The sequence below is a fragment of the Cottoperca gobio genome, chromosome 8 (assembly GCF_900634415.1).
Source record: "Cottoperca gobio chromosome 8, fCotGob3.1, whole genome shotgun sequence".
In the NCBI taxonomy this organism is placed as follows: domain Eukaryota; kingdom Metazoa; phylum Chordata; class Actinopteri; order Perciformes; family Bovichtidae; genus Cottoperca; species Cottoperca gobio.
The window spans coordinates 2,389,012-2,409,097 of record NC_041362.1 but is presented as its reverse complement, the minus strand read 5'-3'; the positions used below and the strand labels follow the sequence as shown (position 1 = coordinate 2,409,097).

The following is a 20,086-nucleotide window of genomic DNA, read 5'->3' as shown; positions in this document are numbered from 1 at the left end:
GAAAATACACTACATATGCATTCTGCACATACTGGTAGCTACATGCACATGTATGAGAGATTATTTCTGTGCAGATGCAGCCTGAGCTGCGGAAGTGCATCCAGCACATCAGCCTGTCTCCAGACTCCATCAACAATGACGACGTAAGGCCGAGCCGTGCGTCTACATTCATTCTTCAGTGTGTCAGTTTACGTATGTAATGTGTGTGAATGTGACTCTCTTGCAGGCTGTTTCCCCTCTTATGAAGTACTTACAAGACACTATGGTCATCCTCACTGAAAACCTTGTGAAGGAGAATCTGACTCGGTAATTACTTTCTCCTTCTCTGTCTCTAACTATAAATACGACTTCATTTATTTTCTGTTTGACCGGGTCAATGAAGATTAATTAGGGAGAATAAGAGTTATAATTGTGCCACATTCTGCCTAATTACTTGTTGCCATCCGGTGTGCCTGTGCAGCTTATGATAAAAGTTTAAAGTATACATGAAGACAGAATTGACAACACAGCACACATGTAGCACATGATACAGTATTTAAAGCAGGGACATATACAACAAGCAAAGAAACTATTAAAGCCACAACCCAGAGGTAATAATCTATTTATGGGATTAAGATTGAAACACTCCTGTCCAGTCTCTTGCCTATTCTTTGCATACATATATATATATATATATATATATATATATATATATATATATATATATATATATAACACTGCATCATCAGCATACATTTGACTTGCAAACCAGGACGAATGCCTGCACACCCAAAACTGGCTGTTGTGGAACTGTTTTTGATCGTACCATGTGAAAACTGACAGCTCAGCAAATAAGATCCTGCAATCGTGTAAGCTTTGCCGTTATAATAACACCCCTCAGACATGTTTTGTGTTCCAACTTATCATTATCAAGCTATTATCTTTGAAAACATCCAGGAGGCTAAGTGAGGGTACTGCCGTGTTATTGTAAGAGCTGCTAAACACAAACGTGTGGGCGTCTCCTTCTGTGTGCTGCTTTGTAGAGTTCTCCAAAGCATGTGGGAGACGCTCCTGCAGATGATCCTGGACGAGGTCGCAGAAAACAGGGGCGTTCAGGTGGAGTTCTACAACCGCTTCCAGTACACAGTGGAGGTCAGTGGTGACGGCATGTTGTCACACAGGGAATAGTTTGACTAAGAGGAGTAGTGCTTCAAAAGACACGTGTCAGCTCTTTACAGATCACTGGTTCCTTCATCCTTTTGTTAGCTCTCTGTCGTGCAATCATTAGCATACATGTTTATTAGATATGTATGAGGTCTCTCGTCAGCACCAAAGTGACTTTCCTCATGAATGACAATGTAGAAGTTATTGTATTTTCTATAGCCAATTTTACCAGCTGGCAGTGGACGTGACCAATTTGCATGAAAAGTCGTGGCAGGCTACACGACAGAGTTTGGAGTTTGGCAGACAGATAGCGTGTTTGCTTGCCAGAAGTTTCCTGCTGTGTGTGTGAACAACATGTCTATTAAAATTAGAGAGATAAAAGTAATGAGTCCTAGCTCGCAAGGTAAATATAGTGTTTTTACTTGAACGCTTTAGACGCTGTTGCAGTTCTTGCATGCCAAGGGAGACGGTCTTTCCCTGGAAGACATGAAGAGTGGAGACTACAAGGTGGGGCTTTCTGTTTTACTTTAGGATTGATGCCCTCCTAGCTTCTACCGGAGGTGTTATTTATCTCTTTCCCTTTCTGTTCGTACTGCTTTAGGTCCTGGATGAGGAGCTCAAGCTGAATAAATGTTCCTCCTTTGAGCTGATTGAACAGTACTATCTGGAGAAGATTTCCCTACAGGTGTGTTTCCACTTACCAGGCTGACACTTTGATTTGAGCCCTCAGGTGCACAGAGGCGTATTGATTGGAGAGCACATCCCTCTGTCTTCTCTTGTTTTTACCTCTGATTGAAAAGCAGCCTTCTCCTGGACTCTTAAAAAGCCAGATGCTGTCAGGCGATGCAACAAGTAGACCGATAGATGCTCTGAATAAATCCTTCTGCTTGTTTTTGCTTTTGGAAATGCTTTTACATCATAACATCATTTCAACGTCACTGCAGCTTCACATGCTGATCATAATCTGTGTTAAACTTTCAGAAAACACTGAAACATACCCGCTTTGGTCGCATCAGTGTGAAGTGTTACTATGATGCTCCAGAGCAGAGACTGACTGTGGAGATTCTGCACGCTGCAGATATCATCGCACTCGATGCCAATGGTAAAGTTGTCAAAGAATAAAACGCAGGTTGTTGTTTTAAAGTTGAGCAGTTCACTCATTTCCTCCTGGTCCTCCTCAGGTCTGAGTGACCCCTTTGTCATAGTGGAGGTCTGTCCTCACCACCTGTTCCCCATGGCCAAGAGTCAGCGCACGCAGGTGAAACTCAAGACCCTGCACCCAGTATTCGACGAACTCTTTTACTTGTGAGTACTGTTTGCTTCTCTTCTTCTTCGTCTTCTTCCTCTTGGTGCACACCCTGAGCCGGATGTTGTTTTTGTCATCCAGCCATGTCAGCCCTGAACAGTACAGACACAGGTTTGCCTGTTTGACCTTCACTGTGATGGATTACGACTGGCTTTCCACCAACGACTTCGCCGGTGAAGCCGTGGCTCCTCTCAGCGACTTCTGCTGGCCAGGGAGACCGAACGCCTCCGCCGCCGGCAAGAGCGTCCAGCCTGTCATTCTCCACCTGTCTCGCAGTAAACCCAGTGGTACATATAGCTCCAGGATGTATCCAGTTCTTTGTCGCACACAAACATTGTATTAGGCTTCTCGGGAGACCAGATCTGGTCGTCTGATTACTTTTCAAATAGAAAATGAAAAGCCGTTCCATCTAGAGATGTTTGTGTCAGGTGTCGGAACTACTCTCATCTGTTTGCTCTCCCCTCCAGAAAAGCCAATCATGAGGATGCTGGACGCTCGCGTCGGAGACAAGGAGGCTCAGGAGTTTGTCCGCAGGCTGAAGGAGATTGAGAAGTCAATGGAGGAGGAGTAAAAGCTGTCAGCCAGCGCTGCCTGTGTTGCTGTCTTCTGACCACGTCTTGCGACATGTGCTTTTGTACCGGTACGATGTTTACAATATTTGAATTATTTTCCAATGTTATTGTTTGTTCAGTAATTAGACCGAAATGGAAAAAGAGAGTGAAGAGTGAAGCTTCTCGCTGTCCTCTTCCTGGGAGATGAACATCCTGTCACTGTGCAACCCTATGCTGTCTCACTTCAGCTATATTTTAGAATTTAATGGATAGTTGATCCTAAATGTTGCTAGTCTATATTTTTTGTAACGAGTAATGTTATCTTTGTTGTATGATCTTTGATATGATAGATTTAACATTTCAGAACTATTTTGTGGGAGTATCTTATGTATCCAATCGTATAAGTCTAAATCTATACCTCAGATATGCTCATCAGTTGCTGGGCAGTTTAACAGGTATCCAGAGTTCTCATTCTCTTTGGACATTGAGGAGATAAATTGCATGAAAGCCTATTTAGGATGTGAAAGCTTGAACCCACATTGATTTTCCTGATCATACAGTGGCTTACTATGGAAACAGCTATGAATAAAGATATCTATGTCAAGAGGGAAATCATGGAGACACATACAAGCTTTGGGGGATTGCACTTTCTGAGAGTTGGTGCTTTAAGGTCAGTGAGCGCTCAGCAGCAGGGAGGCCTGACACTCCCCGGAGGCGCACGCCACAGATCGGGTTCATTCGGCTTTTCAGATTGCTCTTCACAAAGAACATGATCGGTCACTGACGAGGCCAAAACAAATATTCTTTTAACTCCGTCTCTTCTTGCTGTCTGACACCAGTGAGCCAGCGTCTGCACAAATGTACGTGACTGGTTCATTGGTGTAGAGAACTGATATCCCAACGAGGAAGTATTTCATTTGATTCATTGATTGCTATGGGAATGCAACAACAACTGTTTCTAAAGTACACACCCCACCCTGGCTTTAATCTCATATTTACATTACTATTTAAATGTTCAGTTATTTTGTGAAGGTATTAATCCCTTTAGCACCTTCAGTTCCTCAGGGAGCCGGCGCTGTATGCCGAAGCATTCCTCCTGGGTTATGGGGATACACCAGGAAACCCTGATGCCTGATAATTGAAAGGGAGAACAGACTTGATGTCCCCAAAGATTACACAGCGTGTGGCCAGATGGTGGTTAATTGCAGCTAATGAGCTCATGTAGTGTTCAGCAAGTTGAGCAAACAGCCATTAAACATTTGTTATTCCAACTTTAAATGGATGCAGGCTCATTACAGGCCTACAAGGACCAACATTTGAGTTTGAGTGTCGGTGTCGGGCTTAATCTCTTGAGGTAAAGAGAACGAGAAAGCATAATGAACTTGTGCAGAGGCGTAATTATATCTCGGGGGTGAGACGAGACCTCGCTGCCTGCTGCAGCTCTCATTGGCCCAACAGGTACAAGTCAACACCAGCTCTCGCCACTCCTCCAAAGCTGCGTGTCCCGTCTGTGACTGGAAGGGTCTTAAAGAATTTTTGCAACCTGGAATCCAACTCTCTCATCTCGTGGAAAATATGAAATTGTTATGCAATTGAAACAAACGACTCAAAAAACACATTCTGATAACAGAGTAGCCTAGAATTGACTCTAGTAGCGGTGATCTAGCAAGCTAATATTATAGTAGCAACTCTAAAGGTCCAGTTTCCTGCACAGGGTTTGAATTAAACCAGAATTATATTTAAAATTTTAATAATTCAATGAATAATTGTGTATCTCAGAGGGACCTTCCTGGTGAAATAAAGTCAAATGAATTAATACAAAGTCCTGGACGAACGAGTCAGCTGTCCTCCAGTGAGCGTGCACTCAGCTCTCACTGACCAGGTTCATATTAATCACCTGTAACTCAAGGTGCTCATGGCAGCTCAAACTGCTTACAAGAATCCCACAATAAGACACAACTAGAAGGGCACGCGGAGCGCACGAACCGCTGCCAAGGCCGGTTCAATAAGAGAACAAATAAAGCGTTTATCCGCCGTGTGACTCAGATCTGCGAGTTCTTCCTTGACCCGTGCGAGACTCTTCCACCAAGCTTCAGGGAAGTAGTTTAGTCCAGCTGAGAAGCAGAGAAACTGAAAACATAACCTCCTTTAGTGGAGGTCAATGGACGCATGAAAAGTACTCAAGAGTCCAAATTGTTCAAGTGTCTCTACTTTCAAAATAAAGGTTTAATTTAAGCCGTTTAGTCCTGGAGGAACTTTAATCTTTCTTCAGGAAATTGGTCCAGTTGAGTTAAATAAGAAGTGAATTTATTCCTGTGCAGGAAACTGGTTCTTACTGTCACACATGTAGCCTGACGTGTACAGCTGGTGAACTGGAACCTACTCAGAAACACAAAAGAAAGAATAATGTTGAGCTTCTGTTTGCATGTTAAAAAAGATTGAAGTCAGTTCCACTAATCGGGCCTTTTAGGAGTTGTTTAATGAATGTTGCCAGTTTTAAATGTGGCACTTTTTAGTACAGGATCACAATATATATATATATATAAAACACTGTAGCAAGTACCGAGAAATGTTCACACCGACAGCATTTAGTTAGTGATGTAACTTAACAGTAGCTGCTTGTGTCGTGCTTTGTCGTTACTCTGTGGAGTTGTGAGGATGAAGCACGCAAACACCGTATCTATGCCTGGAGAGTGTGCGGCGTCACAGGGACTGTTCAGTGAGCGAGTCCTCGAGTGCCATGTCTTAATATCACCTGCCATCTTTTTTTGTTTTAACATCACACTGTAGGTTGTCCTAAACAAAGACGGTACATAAATACTTTAATGGATCTATTGAGTGAAATGTTGTTAAGTGTCAGTGTGGCAGGGATGCTTTCTCTACTTTAAAACCAGATGTTTACACGAAACTCAAACTCACTTTGAGTCTAAACTATTATTATATTGTCGGATGAAGCGAAGAGAATATAATAAACTTTATACTAGGGTCACAATAAAACTTTCAAAGGTGATTTACATCTTTCTAACGAGGACAGAAATGTTCTTTGTGAGGAAACACAGTTCAGTCACAGTGTTTACGTCCTCACGTCGCCCTGAAACAGGCACGCTGCTCAGTATTAGAAGAGTGAATTGATTTATTCTGCTTAAAAGATGAAATATTCAGTGAAGTATTGCTGTATTTATTTTATTTAAGTGCATTTCATAAAGCTTTGCTGAACACGAGGAACAAAAGGCAAAGGATCTCAGACTGTGAATGAACAGAACATCACTATTAGTTTCATAACCGTCAGTGCTGACATGGACATATTTGATTTCACTAATATAGAAATATTTGTGGAGTATTTGGTTTGTCGTCTGCCGTCCACATATATAAAGGCAACAGCTGGTGAAACGTGTCTTCGAGAAGCAAAACGCCTTCGACTTGTTATCGTAACAGTGAATTATTTGTCCTTGAATTGTAAATGCCTGTGTTGCTGTTTACTGGATTATACCTTTGGGAGATGTCTATGACCTTGAATAAAGATTGTATTTAAGTTTGACCCGTGTGCCTTCACTGACATGACATTTCAATATGAAGCATTGATGAATAATAGTCGGAGTAAGTCACCTGCCGTTTCCTGCGTGTAAAGATAAGTCGCTGTCTGACCTGTTGCTCTTTACTTCCTATAATTTCATCATCCAGCCGATCACTCTCCCTTCTTCCATCCCTCAGTACTATCTCTCCGTCTCTCCTCGACCTTTAATATTACCTCTCCTATACCTGAAGATCAAACACATCCTGCAACACCAGCGCCTAGAGAAAGCTGCGCACACAGTGAGAAACAGGAGCTTTATTATGTGCGGAGATCACAGGGCCAGAGGAGCACAATCTTCTCACTGTCCACGCTTCTCAAAGAGCTGCTGTGATAATGGATCCGACAAGGATTCCTCATAGCTGCAGGACATGAGTGCCAGTCGATACATTTTCATTTAAAAAGGGGGTATTGAATTGTGTGCCGGCTCAGGTGTGGAGAGGATCCTGTCGTCTGCTGCGGACATCATGTCCTGTAGTCAGCAGCTGCACAGCCTGCATGCACCGCTGCATGCACCGCATGCACCGCTGCAGCCGACGGCTCTGCTGCTGTAAGACCAGACGCTGCAGGTGAGCAGAGGTTTAACTCGTGTCACCTGGAAACTTCCCCAGTGGATTACTTACATTTAGACGGTTTCTGTTTGGTTTTACAATTATTCAGAAATGTTATGTTTAAATATGCCAACGACGCATTATCTTTTTAAATATGTGAATAGCTCCAAATTCTTCTTTCATTTTGTTGACATATTTGAGTCAAAGGTTTTTACAGAGGGGATTTTGAACATCTGTTTGCATCACGTGTATGTAAGTGCTACTGAAGTGGAGATTTCTGGCTCAGAGTTTATTTTTATAAATATATATATATATATATATATATATGTGTATTTATATGTATTTATTTTTAGAAATATATATATATTTTTATTAATTTATTTTTAGAAATATATATATATTTTTATTAATTTATTTTTATAAATATATATATATATATTTTTATAAATATATATATTTATTTTTATAAATATATATATTTCCTCGCACCTATTCTGGCTCCCAAAATACTCCCTACATGTCAGATAAATGCTCTTGAGAGAGGAGAGAAGTTCAAAAGACACATTTTTATTTGAGACTTCTGACCACTCTTCACCACTAGATGTCCTCGTCATTTTACAAATCCTGTCTTGAGTTTGAGTCATGTGTGTAGTCCTGATTCAGCACAGTGCAGACTACATGGTTGACTTTTACTTGTAACAGTATTTCTACACTGATACTGCGATTAATCTCAATTAAACCAGCTACATCGAAATAAATCAGCATGACTTTCAACTATGAAAACAGGGAAAGAAGCATGTGCACAAAGACTAAATGTAGACTGATAAGAAAATCACTAGACAATTACAAGGAGCACAATCATGCATTTGCTAGTTAAATATCAAAGATATGCACACAGTGTTAAAGTGTTAAAGTAACTTTATATATATATATATATATATATATATACTCAAAACGGCAACAAAAAGCAGATTTTAATGCCTCAACTGAAAACTGAAACCATTGACGGTGTAGTGGTGTGAGAGGCTACAGTGAGCTACAATGTTATCAGGTGTTGTCTAAGTTTTGGCAGCGGGGGGGGGGGGCCTTCAGCTGGTGTTGATGCCCAGGAATGTTGGCAGCGTCTCTGCGTTGCTGCTGCTCCGCGGCTGGCTCTGGCAGATACATTTAACAGCGCTGTGATCCCGCAGTGTCTTATCTCCCCTCAAACAACCCTAATCCTCCACACAGAAATGTTACACCCCCCCCCCGAGCAGCCCTCACACAGACACTCCTTCCACTTTTCTTTCTATCAAAGATGTTAGATTACACACCTGCAGATTCCCAGAACGTGGCTTTCCTTTGAAGACTGACTCCACCGGTTTAGTCACGACACTCCCCCTGATACGCACATCTGCCAAAGGAGATCATTAATTCAGCCTCACCACTATCCGGTGTGCGAGCGTGCTGCATGTGCTTGCTTGCATTAAGTTATTCAAACAAGTTCAATGAAGGGAAGGAGCGAATACTTCTGATGCCCTTCAGCAGAAATGTCCTTGTTTGGAATTCCAAGTGAGACGTAATTCGTACGTGTCACATAATAAATCTCAGCTTCTGCCAAGGCCCGGGACGCTTTCCTTCAGAATAAAGGAATGTTTCTCGCAGACTAAGGAGATAAACACCTGTTGTCCGCAGGTGCATCCTTTGGCGTCGGCATAATTAGGCACCTCTGAAGTCGGGCGTCTCCTCCTGATGAGGCCAGGGTGAGGAGAGGCCGACACAGCGAGTCCTTTGTGGCTTCAGGGGCCTCCGTCGGAGTGAGCAGAGATAATGTTGGACAGCTTGCCCCTGAGGAATGCAATCGGGACAGTGCTTAGGCCGAAGCCAGAGACTCCACTGAGCCTTTGACCAGAACCCGTCACAGACTCATCCCTCCAGCTTCACACAGAGCCGTGTCAACTGATGTCAAAACAGCCAGCTGTCCCATCCCACTCCAAACTCGCTCTGATTAGGGCTGCTGTAAAACAATACAAGTTTAGATGCACATGGACATCAGTAGTGATCACTTGTTAGTAGTTGTGCTTCCAATAACAACAATGACAGAAATTCCAAAAGAACTGAAATGACTTTGACCAATATGCAAAAGTGTAAGCTCCTCCATCACGTGCGGTTCTTTTAAAAGGGACATGTCATTAAAAAAACACTTTTTGGATATCTTAAGTCCCTCCCAACCCACAAACTGTGAAATAAGACAACACAGTCAGTTTGTTATGGGAAATATGGGATTCTACGAGCCGATCTCCCCAAAATCTGAGTGTCTGCAACGGTTTGAGAATCAATCAGCTTTTTTAGGAGGGCTTAAAGTGACAGGCGCTTAAACGGAATCAGACAGAGGCTGAATACAGGTCTTTAATTTATACCATCCATCCATCGTCTACCTCTTATCCGGGGTCGGGTCGCGGGGGCAGCAACTCCCCTTCTCCGGGCCACATCCTCCAGCTCCGACTGGGGGATCCCGAGGCGTTCCCAGTGAGGAGATATAATCTCTCCACCGAGTCCTGGGTCTTCCCCGGGGTCTCCTCCCAGCTGGACGTGCCTGGAACACCTCCCTAGAGAGGCGCCCAGGTGGCTCCTTACTAGATGAACCACCTCAACTGGCTCCTTTCAACGTAAAGCAGCAGCGGCTCTACTCCGAGTCTCCTGATGGCTGAGCTTCTCACCCGATCTCTAAGGGAGACGCCACCCGTCTGAGAAAACACATGAACGATCTCGTTCTTTTGGTCCTGACCCAGCCTTGTGTATAATAAACCCAAAATACAAGTATGAACCTGAGAATGATCTTGATTTGTCCCCTTTAATGTCGCTCACAGTGACCCGCAGAGAATGACCTGCAGCCCCTGAGCTCTACAGAGCTTTAGCATCTTTTAGCTTGTTTCAGTGAAATCTACTAAACCTCGCTGCAGAGTAACATCAAACATCAAACACAATTCTTTCTTCTTTTTAAGTGTCCTCAGTCTCCGTCCACAGTTACAAAATAAACTCTAAAACAGCCTCAAACTGAGATAATAATGAACTTCTTCCCCGGAGAAAGTGAGAGTTTTTATTGCATGAACAAACTAATCAAGCAGACGCCCCACCGTGTAGCTCCTCCCCCGCTGCTGCACCTGCAAAGTTTGGCTCCGAGCTTAAACTCCAACTTGCTGTGCACGCTCTTGTTTAAATCTTCAGGGCGCCCGCACAGTTAAATCTGCTGTAAGCCGTGAAGGGCTCTGTGTCAAGTGCATTACGTACAGCAAACATATGCAACACCTCAGCACATAAAGGACAGTATGTGCTTTGTGGAGTTATAATAGCGCAGGATGTTATCACATGTATAGCATCTGATTTGCTCACGGGCTCTGGTATATCCGTCCACAGCCCAGAGGACGTTGTTTGATTCCTAACATCATAAGATGACTTGTTTGTGAATTTGCACTCTCGCTAGTGGACGATGAATGTCTGACTCATCGCAGACGGGGAGGTTTTTACAAAACGTAGAGAGAGAAGCGCACAGGGGAGGCGAGCCAACAGCATAGTTTGATGTCTGAGAAGGATTTTCATTTTGGGACTTAAATGAAAACAGAGCCCTTTTCTTGGTCATTATTGTGGCAGGACATGTCCTCGTGGATCCTCTGTTTATCCACTCAGTTCAACAAGCACGCTAACCGCGGTTCCCTCGGTTGGTCCCAAACACGCACATCCATCTCTGGCTATTTCTGCAACGACTCACAAAAGTGTGCACTCCTTCAAAGCTCACAAACAAATCGCAGCGGTGGAAACATTTAAGGAGCAGAACTTTGGTTGTAGTTTGTGTTTGCTTTATTTGGCTCTGATGACAGCAGGGTGCCTACATTGGAAATGAGCCTTGTATGGGTGTGTTTACAGTGATTACAGGATTGGAAGAGGGCATTAGACGTCATTCATCCGCTCTCCTGGTGTTCTCCTTTGTCTCTGGGAAGTGGGTGCGATCCTAACTTGGCTGCTGGTGGTAAAATGAACCTTTTACCTTATCTAGAAAACATCAGGCCTTCACACCTTTGTTGTCATGTGGGGAGAAACGTCTTTACATGCAAGAGTTCCTCAAGCAAACAGGAAGTTGGAATGATTGAACGTGATCCTGCAAGAGAAAAGCTTCTGTAGTCGCTAATTTCATTGGAATGTATTTGATTGTACGTCTCAATAGAAATCCAGATGATCTACGGTTGTAAATGCTTGAGTGTATCTCGTTGTGAGGACTGGGTTGAAGTTAGCCACTATATTTCATAAAACTACATTTCTTTAAAGAGCAATTTCAACGCCGTAAAATTGTTTTGCATTACTAAATCTGCTGAGCTTTTCTTCACACTGTTTGCTTTGGCGCTGCGAGCAAATGGCAGACTATAGAGGAAACTCTACCGAGGGATGATGCCAGGAATCTGGCCTCAATAGAACAAATCAAACTGAATGTATTTTTCATCCTATTAGTCATACAGTTGGATACAGTTGGACTTGTATTACCAAACGTAAACCTGCTCAGTTTTTGGCAAAGGTTGTGTGATGATGGGTGTGAAACAGCTTTCTTCTTGCCCTAAGAGAACGACACAAACAGGGAGGTGAAGGTCACCGAAGGGGAAGAGAAAAGACTCGCGTCCACTGCTAATCAAATCCTGTTCACGATTGCGTCAATGCTGACATTAAAGATGACATTTTGACCAGAGCTGTTTAGCCCGATTGTCATTTACTCCTTGTCTCTGATGCCCTTTTCAAAGGCAAGAAATAACAGAACCCAAAGTCTGGACTCTTCAAAGTAGCATCCATGCCACCCAAAGTCAGTATTAATTGAATGTGAAGGACCACCACACCAGCATTTATCTCTGGACGTCCTGTGTATTCTTCTCTCTTCGTGCTACAAAGGCTAATATCCACTGGTGCAAAGCCCTTTTTTTTATCCCCTGACTGACTGCGATGGGAGTAATCTTTAGTCCATTTCCTATTAGAGCGCTCCACAAGCAGGGGCGTCCGAGGGTCAAGTGGTCAGTCGCAAAGCCAAAGTGTCCACAGCTCTGTCTTTGAAGTCTTTGATGGCCACTAACCAACAAAGACGCCCGTATCCATGGCCACCACTGGTGAAAGGGCGAGAATGTGACCAGTTGCCGCAGATAGAATCTGCCGGTTCATTTCAAGGTCAGCAGACTTTTCGCACTCTTCCCAAACTTTGTTGGATAAGAAACACGTTCTGTGCCAGACGCCAGGAGCATCGATGATTCAAACAGGACGTTTGGGCCTGAGACACAACGTGCTTCCTCTCCTCCTCCTACAATGCTTTTGTGATGGCTGTAAATATTTCATAGGATGCATGTGAGAGTAATAAAGTATTTCAATGCCGACTTATTCAGTTATTTTGGAAGATTTTCCAAGTGAGTTCACATGAAGGTTATCGTGTCACCTTTGAGCGATTGTACGATGGACGTAAATATCAGTCATTTATTTGCGGCAGTTCATTAAAAGCCTCCACAGTCAAAGTTCAGTGGGTGGGAGGTACAGCTGCGTGTAGCGCTCTCTGTCTTCCTCCTAACTAAGACCCTCACATGGAGGCTGTGGGAAAGGATCGAAGAAATCCTCCCCGAAGGGAACAAGAGCGAGAAGCACAAATCTAAAAAGAGCCTCTGTGGTCACGAGGCCTGTGGGTACAGTATGTGAGTCTTGGCCTGGCTCTCATGCCCCCAGACCTTCACATAAGTCCATCAGCTTTCCCTGACAAAGCCTTTGTGTCCCCCCCCCCCCCCCCCCCTACAGCAGTACATCAGCAGTGCTGTGCACAGTGCAAACTGGATGTAGGGGGGGTCTGTGATGGGGTGTTGGCACTTTCAAGTTGTGTTTTCTCAGGACAGGAGCAGCTGTTAAAATGTTATCCTACATTCTGTCCGAGCACACAATGTTTCACGAGCGGCTCAGCTGTCCCATGTTTTGTTTCCCTGTCACCTGAGATCTCCACTTTAACTGAGAGCCTGTTTAAGCTTTTAGAAAGGAACATACCTTTACATTACTAGAGCAGCATACAAGCTTCTTTCCCCCTGACAACTTATTGCTGAGGGCGGGAGACAAAGAGACATATTCTAACAGCATGTTGTAGTATACAGCAAGCAGAGACTGTGACGTCCTATTCATACTATTCTCAGTAACGTACAATCGAATACATTGAGTATGTGGATTTTGTGTGCGCAAAACAAATGCCTGGGTGAATACTACTTTAGCAAACTGCAGCATGAGCTTGCTGCAACTGCTCAACTGCCCCACAATGCATTGCGTCTGGGTGCTGCTAAAAAGTCAGGTTTAACATTAATATGTCACTTTTATTACATTTTTAAATGTTTTTATGTGAAAAGTAACCATTTAGACTTCCCATATGTTGTCAGTTTATCCAACGCCTGATTGGAAATTTGCTTTTCTCATAGACTTCTATACAATCAGACTTCTTTTTGCTTGCAGCCACTTAAAATAAAAAAGTATTGTGAAAGTTCCTCTGGTGGGGGATCTTGCCTTTAACACAGAAGAACACAGATGCCTCTGCGGGGCGGGGCAAACACATTGAAGGTGAGAGTCTACTGTAAGGCGAACCATACGGCGCTCAACGTGTCAGAAATCCTCTACACGTAGCCAGGCTTTAGCCGAAATCCCACATTCAGCCTCTTTAGTCTGCTCAAAGCCTGATGGATGTCGCTGTTGAGTCGCTGGGACCACCATGGCAGCTGCCAACACTCACAGTCTGCTCTCATCAGCTCCCACACAGCTAGTAAACTCTGTGGCCATTGTGGGTTCGCGCTGCAGTGCGTTTTTGTATCATGTGGACATCATGTGGTGAGCTTTTCAAAAGAACCTGCCATCCTGTATTCCAGCAGAACAGTAGCTCAGTGCGCACCCGCCCCCCTGTGCAAAGGATCCAGGAGCTAATGCTTGGTAATTCGAGGGTACACTCTGGATGAAAAGAAGGAATATTGTGAGTGTGTGTGCCAGCTTGCAGCAAGGTGACATCTCACTTTTATGTCACCTTGTACTTGTTTGTTCTCACTGGCGAGCTTGATGAAGATGTTTTACTGCAGCGCTGGTTCAATTAAACTGTTTACACAACACCATCTGTCCCATATTCCTTTTGCTAACATGCAAACTAATTGGTTGCCTCTGTTCTGAGCAGAAATGCTGCCCACAATGAAGTGAATTAAAACCTAAATTACATATTCAGACCAAGCCCTCAAAGGTTCTTCTTGAAGGGAACAGAAACAGAGAGAAACACATGTGGATCAATCAGCACTGGCTTCTCACAGTAAATGAAGCTTTCCCTGCCCCTACCACAGACCAGCGTGGAAGCTCTCTTCTCCCTCAGCTACATGTTATTTAAACTGGCCTTTTGACAAGCGTGCATGAAAATGAGTGCACTTAAGTGCAAGAACCGCCCCTCTGGTTCTAATCAGAGTTGTGTAGCATGTTTGGCGAGCACTATCTGCACCCCCAACGGGTTGAAACTCAATCCAGATGCCTGCTATTTGGCAACACCACTGTCTCATCCTATACTCCTCACTGGCTTGCACCAACAACATGGTGGACTCCAGATAAATCTGTCATGTGCACGTCTTCACTTTGGTGGAAGTTCATTAAGATGATTTCAGAAAACAGCAGCCTCACTCCAGAAAGGAAAAGAGCTTTTAAGAAATCAGGATCAAGGTAATCAATGAGTGAATGCATAAACATAAAGTAAAAGCATTAATATGCACTTATTTGTCAGGTCTTTATATGGTGAAAAGGTAAACACGCACAGCTTTTAGATTCCCCTTAAACTGAAGATAAAGGTCCCTGCTTTGTTGGCACACAACATATATTATATCAAACCTTGTATGGAAAATACCCCCCAGATAATCAGTGCAAGAGCACACTGTAATTTATCAGATCAAGTGCATTCACCCAGACACACACACACACACACACACACACACACACACACACACACACACACACACACACACAGCTTCCCTTTCGCACAAATCCTAGAAACACCCCTTGTTACACAACAGCAAAATCCTGCAGTTTGCCCCAGAATGCATTGCTCTCTTTGAAGTAAGGAATGATGGGTTCATCCCAGAAAGAACCCCTGCTGTAAAACCATGCTGTCTGCCTGCCTGTCTGTCTCTCTGTCTGTCTGCCTGCCTGTCTGTCTCTCTGTCTGTCTGCCTGCCTGTCTGCCTGCCTCTCTGTCTGTCTGTCTGTCTGCCTACCTGTCTGTCTCTCTGTCTGCCTGTCTGTCTATCTGTGTAACTGTCTGCCTGTCTGTCTGTCTGTCTGTCTGTCTGTCTGTCTGTCTGTCTGCCTACCTGTCTGTCTCTCTGTCTGCCTGTCTGTCTATCTGTGTAACTGTCTGCCTGTCTGTCTGCCTGTCTGCCTGTCTGTCTGTCTGTCTGCCTGTCTGTCTGTCTGTCTGTCTGCCTACCTGTCTGTCTCTCTGTCTGCCTGTCTGTCTATCTGTGTAACTGTCTGTCTGCCTGTCTGCCTGTCTGTCTGCCTGTCTGTCTGTCTGTCTGTCTGTCTGCCTGCCTGTCTGTCTGCCTGTCTGCCTGCCTGTCTGTCTCTCTGTCTGTCTGCCTGCCTGTCTGCCTGCCTCTCTGTCTGTCTGTCTGTCTGCCTACCTGTCTGTCTCTCTGTCTGCCTGTCTGTCTATCTGTGTAACTGTCTGCCTGTCTGTCTGTCTGTCTGTCTGTCTGTCTGTCTGTCTGTCTGCCTACCTGTCTGTCTCTCTGTCTGCCTGTCTGTCTATCTGTGTAACTGTCTGCCTGTCTGTCTGCCTGTCTGCCTGTCTGTCTGTCTGTCTGCCTGTCTGTCTGTCTGTCTGTCTGTCTGCCTACCTGTCTGTCTCTCTGTCTGCCTGTCTGTCTATCTGTGTAACTGTCTGTCTGCCTGTCTGCCTGTCTGTCTGTCTGCCTGTCTGTCTGTCTGCCTGTCTGTCTGTCTGCCTGTCTGTCTGTCTGTCTGCCTGTCTGCCTGCCTGTCTGTCTGCCTGTCTGTCTGTATCAGAGAAACCGTTTGTACAGCAGCTGGAGTATTTATGAAATGATCAGTGTGATGAATGTGTGCCCGTGTGGTGCAGCGCACGGTTTAAAGAGCCATACATCAAACTCTGCACCAAGACACATCCAGTAAACAAGCCGTTAGACACAACGAGATATTATTTATGGTGCCTCTAATTGTGGCGAGGAGAAATGCCAACACATGACATCAGATATTAATGGGATGGAAACACTTTGCATGACAATTCAATCCATCAGCCAGAACTCAGAAGGGCAACGACATAAACAGAAATAGTTTTGAGCAATTTGATAAAAGGACAAACTTTCAGCTTTAGGTTGAACAGATGGAGATCAGCAGCTTAGAGTCACATTAAGAAGCAGAATGATAAACGTGGATACAGATTGTTGATTGGTTGGGGAATACTAAATTGCTGGTTGTTTTTATTGAATATGTTCAGTGTACAGACTCATGTAGGGAACAGTATCGTGCATATGAAACAACACAGTTAAGAAGATATAGTATATACATGCATATGAGCATTGAGTGACAAAAAACTGTAGCTCAGAAAATGAAACTTAAAGAATTTGAGCAGCAAGGACTGTAACTTAAAATGAAAGTTAATTTGAGTCACAGATGTTATTCACTACGGGGGTGGTCCTTCACATTCAACTGTTTCTACTTATACAACATACCTGCTTTGAATTGAATGTATCCAGGTGTAGAAAGTCAGAAATGCCCGAGAGCGTTCCAGATATAATGACACCTGTTCCCCCCCCCCTGTGTGTCCCAGAAGAGACCGTTAACCTCGTGGAGCTTCAGCTGAGTGATATATGGCGAGAACTCAGCACCTCAAGATGTATTGTACAGAAAAAGAAAGCTCCATGGCTTAATTTACAAATCCGCAAACTAAAACAAAAGTCGAGAAATCTTGAAAGTAAATGGCGTTCCACTAAATTGGAAGAATCTCGTTTAGTCTGGTTAGATCATCTTAAAACGTATAAGAAGGCTCTCCGTAATGCCAGAGCAGCTTATTACTCTTCCTTAATAGAAGAAAATAAGAACAACCCCAGGTTTCTTTTCAGCACTGTAGCCAGGCTGACAGAGAGCCACAGCTCTACAGAGCCTTCTGTTCCTATATCTCTCAGTAGTGACGACTTTATGAGTTTCTTTAACGATAAAATTATAATTATTAGAGACAAAATTAATCTCCTCCTGACCTCAATTGGTAATGACTTAACTTCAACTGTTGGAATTTTAAAAACATCTGTAACTCCTGAAATATATCTAGACTGTTTTACTCCAATCAACCTTAACCAACTAACTTCAACAATCTCATCGTCTAAGCCATCAACCTGTCTTTTAGACCCGATTCCAACTAAACTGTTTAAAGAAGTTTTACCCTTAATTAACACTTCGTTATTAAATATGATCAACCTGTCTTTATTATCTGGCTACGTACCAAAATCCTTTAAAGTAGCTGTAATAAAACCACTTCTTAAAAAGCCTGGTCTTGATCCAGAGATTTTAGCCAACTATAGGCCGATATCTAATCTTCCCTTTCTCGCTAAAATCCTTGAGAAAGCAGTCGCAAAACAGTTGTGTGACTTTTTACATAATAATAGTTTATTTGAGGTTTTTCAATCTGGATTTAGAGTTCATCATAGCACAGAGACGGCACTGGTGAAAGTTACCAATGACCTTCTATTGGCTTCAGACAAAGGACTCGTCTCTGTTCTTGTCTTGTTAGACCTCAGTGCTGCTTTCGACACTGTTGATCATGACATTCTACTACAGAGACTGGAACATTGTGTTGGCATAAGAGGAACCGCACTAAGCTGGTTCAAGTCCTATTTATCTGAGCGATCTCAATTTGTACTTGTTAACGATAAATCCTCCATGACAGCCAAAGTCAGTCTCGGAGTTCCGCAGGGTTCTGTACTTGGACCGATTCTATTCACCTTATATATGCTTCCTTTGGGCAATATTATAAGGAACCACTCTATAAACTTTCATTGTTATGCGGATGATACCCAATTATATCTATCAATTAAACCAGATGAAACCAATCAATTGGCTAAACTTCAAGCATGCCTTAAGGACATAAAAACTTGGATGTCTAGCAACTTTTTGATGTTAAACACAGACAAAACTGAAGTTATTATACTTGGCCCTAAACGCCTCCGAAACGCATTTTCTAATGACATAGAAGCTCTGGATGGCATTAACTTGGCCTCCAGCACCACTGTAAGGAATCTTGGCGTCATCTTTGATCAAGATCTGTCGTTTAACTCCCACATAAAACAAATCTCAAGGACTGCCTTCTTTCATCTACGTAACATTGCAAAAATAAGACACATCCTGTCTCAAAATGATGCAGAAAAACTAGTCCATGCATTTGTTACTTCAAGGCTGGATTACTGCAACTCATTGTTATCAGGTTGTCCAAAAAAGTCGGTTAAGACTCTTCAGTTGATCCAAAATGCAGCGGCACGTGTATTGACTAGAACAAGGAAATGGGATCATATTACTCCTGTATTAGCTGCTCTGCACTGGCTCCCGGTAAAATACAGAATAGAATTCAAAATCCTTCTCCTGACTTACAAATCAATTAAAGGTCAGGCTCCAGCATATCTTAAAGATCTCATAGTACCTTATAAACCAACTAGAGCATTACGCTCCCAGACTGCAGGGTTACTTGTGGTTCCTAGAGTCTCTAAGAGTACAATGGGAGCCAGAGCCTTCAGCTATCAAGCTCCTCTCCAGTGGAACCAGCTTCCAGTTTGTGTTCGGGAGGCAGACACACTCTCCACATTTAAGAGTAGGCTAAAGACTTTCCTTTTTGATAAAGCTTATAGTTAGGGCTGGCTCAGGTTTGCCCTGGATCAGCCCCTAGTTATGCTGCTATAGGCTTAGACTGCCGGGGGACACCTCCCTGCTCTCTTCCTTCTCTCCCTCTCTCTTCTTCTCCCTCTCTTCTTCTCCCTCTCTATCTGTATGCATTTATGTAAATATATGTTACTAACTCACCATCCGGGGTATCATCCCCGGAGTGTCTGTCTCTCATGTGGCAGGTTGCCACTGATAAAGTTTACGTCAGGATCATGAATCGTGACAGCGCCTGCTGACCTGGTCCTGCTGGACACCGGGAAGCCTTATTGACATTTTCCTGGATTCATCCAAACTTTCTATTTCTTTTTTTTTTTTCCAACACAACATAATTTCTGTCAAATGTTGTATTTGTACTATGTTGTTTATCCTGTACACACGACATCTATTGCACGTCTGTCCGTCCTGGGAGAGGGATCCCTCCTCAGTTGCTCTCCCTGAGGTTTCTTCCATTTTTTCCCCTTTAATTTTGGGGTTTCTTTTAGGAAGTTTTTCCTTGTGCGATGCGAGGGTCTAAGGACAGAGGATGTTGTAACCTGTACAGTCTGTAAAGCACACTGAGACAAATGTATAATTTGTGATATTGGGCTATACAAATAAATTTGATTTGATTTGATTTGATTTGTATTGTAGTGTAACACACACACTTTGTGATGGACTCTCTCAATAAAATAATAAATGCAGAGGCGTTAAAGCTTATTGATAACATAATGCATCGAGGCGAGGTGCGGACACAATCAAAGACTTCACTTAGACTTGAACATACTGTAATCAAGTATGTCAAGTTGCAGGAGAGGACGATGAATAAATAAAGCGTTATGTTAATGAGCGCTGAATAATTTGGTTGATGTACACATTTTGTTTTATAATAATTCAGTATGCATAACTTGTTTAGGACGAAGACTTGATCCCACCTCTGTATACAGGCCGGGATATACTCTCTCCCCGCCATCTAACGCCACATACTCCGGCTGCCTGGCGCATTATATATTAACGTCATCTCTAATCACGTCATCTTTCCGTGTGA

The 20,086-nt window shown here is 43.4% G+C and overlaps 1 protein-coding gene across 2 annotated transcripts in view; it reads left to right on the top strand.

Moving 5' to 3' along the window:
* baiap3 (BAI1 associated protein 3) overlaps positions 1–6,538 on the top strand; it is a 35,938-nt gene extending 29,400 nt beyond the window's left edge. For both annotated transcript variants that reach the window (XM_029436786.1, XM_029436788.1), the window contains 9 exons: positions 75–143; positions 227–306; positions 1,023–1,131; positions 1,579–1,650; positions 1,745–1,828; positions 2,125–2,245; positions 2,325–2,448; positions 2,531–2,736; positions 2,917–6,538. In XM_029436786.1, the coding sequence (XP_029292646.1) occupies positions 75–143; positions 227–306; positions 1,023–1,131; positions 1,579–1,650; positions 1,745–1,828; positions 2,125–2,245; positions 2,325–2,448; positions 2,531–2,736; positions 2,917–3,020 (969 nt within the window). In that variant the 3' untranslated portion in view covers positions 3,021–6,538. The remainder of the gene's footprint in view (positions 1–74; positions 144–226; positions 307–1,022; positions 1,132–1,578; positions 1,651–1,744; positions 1,829–2,124; positions 2,246–2,324; positions 2,449–2,530; positions 2,737–2,916) is intronic.
* The last annotated feature ends 13,548 nt before the right edge of the window (positions 6,539–20,086 follow it).